The sequence below is a fragment of the Amblyomma americanum genome, chromosome 5 (assembly GCF_052857255.1).
Source record: "Amblyomma americanum isolate KBUSLIRL-KWMA chromosome 5, ASM5285725v1, whole genome shotgun sequence".
NCBI classification, from domain to species: domain Eukaryota; kingdom Metazoa; phylum Arthropoda; class Arachnida; order Ixodida; family Ixodidae; genus Amblyomma; species Amblyomma americanum.
Genome location: NC_135501.1, coordinates 118,236,239 through 118,244,705, shown reverse-complemented (window position 1 = coordinate 118,244,705; position 8,467 = coordinate 118,236,239). Strand labels below are relative to the sequence as shown.

The window sequence follows — 8,467 nt, the reverse complement described above, 5'->3', positions numbered from 1 at the left end:
GCACGCTCATCTCGCAGTCGTCGGCGACAAACGCGTGTTACATGGCCGCGGATTCCGCAGTAGAAACATACTGGACGAGGTGGGAGAGGCCGCCAATTACCATACACCGGTGGTCGCGGGGACAGGGCGGCGAGGCTGGGTGGGACGGGCGCGTGATGGACAGGAGGACAAGGAGGAGGAGCCGCAGTGACTTCAGCATACGTCGGAACGTAGGGAGGGGCTGGTGGTTCTGTAGCCATGGGACGATTGAGTGAAGTAAGCTCCTCCTTGATAATGCCACGCAACCCAGTAGATTGAGCAGGTGGGCGTGAGAAGGCAGGAACCGACGAAATATCATTGTGGAGCTCTTCCCGTATTATAGATCGTATGATGGTGCGCAGATCAGTTTCGGGAATTTGGCTCGGATCCCAGGTGTTGTTGAGGCGGCGCGACTGCAGATAGTCAAGTCGCTGGCAAGTGGCACGAATGTCTGCCACCGTGACGGGATTTTGGGCAGCTAGAGCTGCGTAGGCAAAAGAGCCAATTCCTTTTAAAATATGTCCGACACGTTCAGCCTCGACCATGCCATTGTTAACTCGCCGGCAAAGGGCGAGTACGTCCTCAATGTATGATGTGTATGTCTCTCCTGGAAGCTGCACACGGGTCTCTAGCTTCTTTTGAAAAGAGGTCGGACCAGCACCAACAGTTCCAAATATCTGGCGGATCTGTGTCGTGAATTGAGGCCAGTCAGGAATGGCGTCCTCATGGTTGAGGAACCACGTCTTAGCCACGTCACTCAGGTAGAATGAGACGTTGAGTAGCTTCATAGAAGCGTCCCAACCGTTAAAAGCGCTCACCCGATCGTACTGCTGTAGCCAGTCTTCGACGTCGTCACCGCGGAGACCGGCGAAAACCGGAGGGTCGCGCTGACGTGAGGTAACTGACCAAGTTGGGTGGGTCAAATGGTGCTGAGCAAGTGCACCTTGGGACGTCAGTGGTGCAGAGGTGGCATGGGCAGCCGTGGGATGCCCATCGGTAGCTACAGGCGCCGGAACGGTGAGAGCAGGGGGATGTGACTGCGCCATGGCGGTTGATGTGCCGCCAAGAACACGACCGGAACGGAGCTCCAGGGGGTGCCGCGTTGAGGACGCTGGGATCAGGAGTCACCTCCACCACTTGTGAGGCAGAAGAACGCACCAGCAAATTCACCTTTTTACTTCAGGTAGGCCGAAGCAGCAGCTACCGACTAGTCACAGCTTAGCAACACTTCGTCTTCTTCGCACGACCCGATGACCGATGATGATTACGCTGAGATGAAGATGAAGGTCACTCACAGTGCTTACAATACCTTCAATCTTTATTTCAGTTTGTACATGCAAACTGGGGATGGTGAGAAAAAAGTAGTGAATTATACACCGCTTGACGGGCCTCACCATCCTTACAAGTCATCAGTTGGTACGGATCAAAAACAGCCACTGCTATAAAGTGAATACAAGGGCGCTTATGAAGAACAAGGTTGGCCAAACATATCTACTAATTGGCAGCAATAATTATTAGCAAAAGACAGTGCGGATTTAACACAGAGTGGCACAGTACACACAGACGCTTGTCATCACTGTAGCAGAGATTGCTCAATAAAGCTTTTTCGGATGGCAGACAAAGACATATTATTCACTTGGTCACTGAATGAGGTATTGATGAACTTTGTAAAAATATCTTAACATACAAAATTTGAGGTGCACGCTCCGACAGCATCTCGCCGCTGCCATCTCTCCGCTGCTGTAGAAGAATCAGCGAACATTAGATATAACTCGTCTTTTACGTTACTAGTTTCTTGCACTATCTAATCCACGCGTATGCGTTCCATCTTGCACTGAAGAGCGCCCCGAAGATGCGCAGATTGTCATCGGTGTGTTCTTGTGTCCCATGGTCTTCCAATAGAGAGGTGCGCCATCGCTTTCGCTTTTTAGCTTACACCACCAAACCGGCACAGGTAATTGGCCCAATATTCCAATTTGATGGTTCCATTTTGGACCTATATAGCACCGGTGTTTGCCAATACATTTCCAATGTTGGGCTGATTACCTTTGCTGCCTGGGAATTCGCAACACTTTTAGCCTTACGGTTAGAGTTCCATATCCTTGTGTCCTTCAGTGCGCGCTCTAGTGCGAGCAAAGCTGCTTGCATCTTTGTTGCAGCTTATTAGAGTTCGTGTAATCACTTTAGGAATTGCAGCGCAACACAGAAAATAGCGAGAACAGAGACAAGTCGACACGCAGTTCTCGTTTCTAGCTTTTTGCTGTATTGTCCTGCAATTGAAGGGATTCTACGAACTCTGAATAAAATGATTCATCCCAAAACTGAAAAGAGGAATAGTGAGAATCAAATCCTGCGCTCCTTCTCTGTAGTTCATGAGCATTCGAGGGTTTCCCAAGCCTTTGTAGTCATTCCAGGTTCGGTTTTGCAGGAAGCTTCACCTTAGAATCGTAACGGTACGGGCGAGTTGGTGGCACTTGATAACCGAAGAATTCCGCGGCAGAAAAAGACGAGGACGTGATGTATCGCACACTTATCAGCGTCCACTGTCCACGTTATTGTATGGCTGTCAAACCTTTGAATATGTACAAAACAACGCGCCCACGAATAAAGGTTAACAAAGAACGGAGAACATATGGACGGTTGATAAGACTGCATGGCAAACGACGAGTGAAGGATATTTAAACGTCAAGCAAAAGAACAAGAAAATGTGCAGAAAGCGAACCGAAAGAGCGAGGAGAACGTAAATAAAGAAAGAAAACGAACTGATATGCACTAAATAAGACGTCAAAACTCACGAGGAAGCATCCTCGGAATAGGAACGCAAAAGTGAAAATAGATGAACAACATCGTACAGAGCGGGATCGAGAAAAAAAAGAAATCTGCGAAAACATGCTAAAATAATTTACGATGCCACGAGAAAACACCCAAGATGTCACCAATTAAGACATGGCTGCAGATAAAACCATAAAAAACGACCTAATAACAGCGCACAAATTACAGAAAGTTGACAGTTGGCGTTTGTGTGCGTTTGTAGTATCTGTCGTCCTCGTCTTTTTTTGCTGCGCCATTCTTCGCTTAACTGCACTTCAGTTTCATAGATCTTCCAATGACACCTCCAGCAATGTTCACTATCATGACCACATCGCCATTCTGTGTTCAGCGCCTGCTGCATGACTGCAGCAGCCAATCCTACACCTACTACGCCATGCAGAGGGGAAGCAAGGCCTTCTGCTGCTCTTCGTCCCACTCCTTTTTGAGGGCGGCTGCCGACAGCATGCACCTGTGCAACCACGCAGCCAATTGGTTCATGAGTCTTGGCAGCTGCCTGTCGAGTTGCGTGCACTGGAAGGGCGACAAACCAGACGATCGCTGCTACAAGAGCACCTTCTTCAGCCCATGCACCAGGTGCGTTTGGGTATAGCGATGACGCTTGCACTGTAAAACGGCACTCAATCCCGGTACTCTTGATCGTCGAAGCTCTCAAATAACATCGCAAGAATTTCGAAGAAGAATTAACTCAGTGGCACCTCCTCGAGACCATCACGACCAGACTAGTCAGAAAACATGATCTTTGTTTACAGTCTTCAACCGGCATAGGAAGCTTTGGAACTTGAGAGGCTATAGTTAGAATGTATAAGAAAAAAAAAAGACATTGCAAGCAGGATTGCAGCGACTCCCTTCTTTCATGTCTAAAAGCATAAACAATATTTTTACGAGAAACTGCGGCTTTTAAAATAGAGGCGAAAATTTATTTCACCTTGAGGTTTGAGTGTTATTCAAAAGGTGTTGAGCACACGCCGCGTGCATGTTTGTTATTAAGAAGGGTAACGCTCGAGCACCGGCTGCTCTCGTCGTTTATTCGCTTTTTAGGTAGTAGCAAAGTTATTACGAGATAAAAGCGCATGACTGAGTGGCGAAGAGGCATCGGATTGTCTGGTATGTTATTTTTGGTGTTTCGGAAACCACGCAATCGATGTTTTATCTTCTGTTTCCAACTTCCACCCTAATTAAAATTTCATTAAAAAGCTCAGTGTTTCGCTGGACACGCCGGGCACGTGCAGGTATGAGTCGGCGGAGACGTGGTGGCTCTTCGGCGGGACGGCCTGCATCCAGAGGAAGTGGCCGCTGGAAAGCCGCCCTTCCGAGCAAAGCCCAGTGTTTCGCTCCCGGAGAATGTGCAACGCGCCGTGCCTCCACGGAAAACGAGACGAGGCCGACTGTCGCGCTACGATACCCCTGTGGCAGCGCTTTGCACCCCGAGGAAAATCCGGCACCCGTACTTCGCTGACATGCAGGTCAACGGCCGCGCCCGTTGCGTCAGGGCCTCGAGTCTCACGCTCGGGGAGCAACGATGCCTCGTCGGGTCGAACATATTCGACACCGTGGCGAGCTGCCCGCAAGCTTCCGTAGGCCACTCATACGATCCAAGATGCCACTCTATACGGTGTTCTCAAGATTTCAACTCAGTGGCACCCCGACAAGAACTGCACCAAATCAAACATATTCGAAGCGCGGATCAAGCAGGAGACTTCATTTTATGTTCCTCCGAGCCTCCTGGTTGTTTCTTATCCAGCCATGAAAATCAACTTTTTAGCTCTTGACATTACTGCAACAATGTGGTCTGTGCATGCCTGTGACATGGTTCTGCAAGACGTTACGTAATTGAATTTGGTAACACCGAATGAACCGCACCGTGACAACAGATTCAATCCTCTATCTGTGGCTTACTAGGCTAACGATCACAAAATAAAAGAATGGCTATCTCGCTCCCGCGAGCTTTCGAAATCAGCTGATTAAGGTCAGGCCACTGGCCTGATGACCGTTGCGTTTGTCGTCGTCTTAAGGTACTCACGCTCGGCCGTCTACAGAAAGTGGGCATAGTTCTGGCCGCTGCAGGAAATTGCTCACATTTGTGCGAAATGAGCAAGACAGTTCGCGCAGTATTTGGAAACTCTTTTTTTTTCAAAAATTCGAAAGTAGTTATCTTGCAACACCACATTCGTCCTCATACATATGCGCTCTGATTTGTCAACGTTTACTCGTGACTCTACGTTACAGTGGTAGCCCTGCACACATTTTCTCGAATGTGCTTCCAGAAGCGATCCAAACTCGATGCTGGAAAGCCGTAAAAGTGTCATCCGTGCCTGAGCGCCAAATGGCGAGCAATTTTTCTGACGAGGATGCGATGGCGTTTCCCGAGCCAAAATCAACGCGGCTCTCACATGACTGCTTACGGGACAATTGCCCATTTTGTGCCAAGAGCAACGCTGCAATACTAGCGGCGCGGGTCGTAGTTTGCGCCGTCTAATTCGAGAAGTTCAGGTACACCATGTAGCCCCTAAGCAGATCTTAAGTTATCTCTTGAAAACTCGCAACCAACTTTGAAGCAAAAAAACGTGGCTAACCGCAACGCAGCAGTACCCATCTACAGGAGCCATTGCTAATTTACGTACACAACCTCCGCGACTGCGACCATAACCAGTCGGTAAGTCGCTCCTTACGCAGGGAATGGTTTGCGAATGTCTACTAAAGTGCTGCACAGATCTTTATTTATAATGTGAAATCAGTTACAACGCGTACGTATGCGCTACCCGCCGCAGTGCCCCAAACTTTCTCTCTGTTGCAGGACACCTCTCCACACCTGAGTCTCTAATGGGACACATTTCCGCAAATGGCGTTTGACCTCAAATAAAAAAAGGAGAGCTGCTTATCAACAGGAAGTTACTTCGTAATCAAAAGAGCAACACGAGAACGTGCACATAAAGGGGAGTATGAACACGGTCAATAGTAGTTCGCAATTCCTGAAAGCGCGAGAATGGATAAGTGTTCACGCACCGCTACTAAACCAACATTTCATGTTGTTTAGAATCGGCCTGTGCAACTAAGCGCTTTTCTGTCCTCCTTAAGTGGATTGCGCAATTCTGACTATCCATTCCCACAATTTTTTCTGTAACGGTGGCCCATAAGTTAGCCTGTGACGAGAGATTTCTAAATGCAGTTGAATGCCATTGCCGTTCTCGAATTACGATAGCAGAATTTCTTGGGTTGTCTTCCGTTCCTATGGGTTCCAGAAAACCACTAAGCGCTCCTCACTTGACACGGTGAATGTCGGTGTTAGCCAGTTTTCCGATACGAAAAAGTAGTTTGCTGGGTCACCTTTCCTATCAATGCAGATTGGCCCCTTTCTGCCGCGAACCTCCGGTCGTAACGAACGTCATGACCACCTCCCGCTTACCCGCAAACATGCGGCGGGTGAACAAGGGGCTCATGGGCTCGGTCGTTGCTCGAAAACATCCGTAAGTCAATGTGCACACATTTCGTTAACGGTAACTTACAACGTATGGAACGTACGTGCTCTTTATTGCGGAAACTCAGAGGCAGCAGTCTCCCTTGCCGCACAGCTCACGATTCATCCTGGATTCAAATCATAGCTGGAGGGCCGAGTGTTGTCATTCCGCATTTCCGAACATCTACGTGTGTACGCAGTGTTATCCACCCCACACTGTACCTCCACATCTGCTCATGGTGCTGCAATCGTCCCAAGCTATTCCGTCTTGAAGGGGGTTCCGTGGGAAAACCTCCACACACATACGAGTAGTGGGAGGCAGCTCTATGCAGCCACGACTGGGATTATCAGCGCAACCTCATCCGACGGGTCCGCCAAGCAGTGCAAGCTACTGTCATCTTGAAATAAGGTTCCCGCCTATTTGAGTCGATATTTGTTGTTTAATAACATTTTCACTCCAGCTCTCTCTCAGCCAGCAAAGCTTACAGACAGTGCACTTCAGTGTATGGCTTATCAGGTAGAGAGGGAACGCGCTATTACAGTCATGCAGTGGGTAGACCGCGAGAACCGAACAGTCGAATAATTAATTGATAAGAGTCGAAAGGGGCGAAGAGTAAAAAATGACAGTGTTTGCAGTGATTGCCGACAAAATACACGACTGTTACTAATTTCAGTCTGAGAGCAGCGATCCGGAGGTTCAGAGCTTTGCAAAATCATCTAGTGTATGCTAGTGCATAAGGCTGGCCTAGCGGGAGTGCTCCGTCTCCCGGCACTGCCCGCTCATCGACGTCTTCTACGTAACACAAATCCGCACCTTCGCACTGATTCGAATCTTGTAAACACTGTGTAGCTTTTTTTTATTTACCCCCCTCCCCCAACCCCCACTCGTTTTGGCTCACACCTTCGTATGTTATCGCAGTTTTCAGCAAGAGTGTGCAATGCCTCGGTTCATTTCCCACCTCATCCGCCAAGAACAAGACAAAAGAAGTGCTGTAGGCGCTTCGCGAGAGCCAGATGAAGAAGCTGCCTTTTCGGTAGCGTCGAACGTGTGCTGCTCTGGCGCTTTACTCCCAGCCCTGTACACTAGTGTGATGACCCCCATAATGCGCAGGTCCACACGGGACGGAGAGGCAAAGAGACACCGTATGGCTCAGTTTAAACAAACAGGTATATTCAATAATTACACATGATTAAGATTATACATCAGAGGCTGGGGCGTCCGAGCTTACGTGCCGACGACTTCATGGGGGCGATGGAGTGGCTCCGGAGTTGGGCTCGAGCGGTTGCTGGCAGAAGCTGCACGCCGTCGGGCTTCGGCGCTGAAGGCCCTCTTCGCTAACGATGTCGTCCTGAGCGTGTATGCAGTAGAATTTCAATAGTCGTCCGTTTCTTCGAGGATGGTTCACAAACCCTTCCTCTAGTGTCGTTCGGCTTGGAAGATGAACAGGAGGCGAGCTTGTAGATGATGACAGCAGAGCATAATTTTACAACATACATATACAGAGAGTTAAACTGGAAAAAGCAGAACTGAATTTACAAAAGAACAAACTTTGCACTACTTTACTCATCGACCGGGCAGGTTAGTGCCTAAGTAGCATCACATTACATGCTAAGCATGGAGCCCCAGCTCAGACTGGACTGCATCCGTTTACATGCGCTTTTAAGCACTTGATTAACAAAGGACTAAGGGCGGTCATTTTCAGTGGCCCGCCCAAAGCATCAATTCTCCAATGAAAAATAACATGCGAGATGGGGACAACCCCTTGGGTTGGGCTTAGCCTCGAACCCAGATTCTTGTTAACAATACAAACTAAATAAACAACAAAAACGTCACCACTCTCTCTCAAGTGAGAGTATCCACAGGCTCTCCCTTCGGAGCTAATCCTTGCCTCAGGCATGCATACCGCCACCCACCATCGGTCCGCGTCGTTCGTCAGCAACAGAGGAGGGGGCGAAAGTGCCCTCGATGCTGCCGCGCTACCGACGGCGGGTCACAGCTAATAATCATGAAGGGGTTCGTCTGTCGCTCCGGGAAACCAGATTAAGGGTCGCCCCTGTTTTCCCACATTCTTGGCGAGTCTTGCCTGTCCGCCATGACAGGTGTCCGTCACGGCCATCCTGGGAATGCGCTTTTGTCCACTTGCGCCTGTCTTTCCACATTCT

At 49.1% G+C, this 8,467-nt stretch overlaps 1 protein-coding gene across 1 annotated transcript; it reads left to right on the top strand.

Moving 5' to 3' along the window:
• Positions 1 to 3,213: 3,213 nt before the first annotated feature.
• LOC144134967 (uncharacterized) lies at positions 3,214 to 4,709 on the top strand. Its single transcript, XM_077667755.1, has 2 exons — positions 3,214 to 3,423; positions 4,080 to 4,709. The coding sequence occupies exons 1-2, from the start codon at positions 3,224 to 3,226 to the stop codon at positions 4,426 to 4,428; spliced, it is 549 nt and encodes a 182-aa protein (XP_077523881.1). The 5' UTR covers positions 3,214 to 3,223; the 3' UTR covers positions 4,429 to 4,709.
• The last annotated feature ends 3,758 nt before the right edge of the window (positions 4,710 to 8,467 follow it).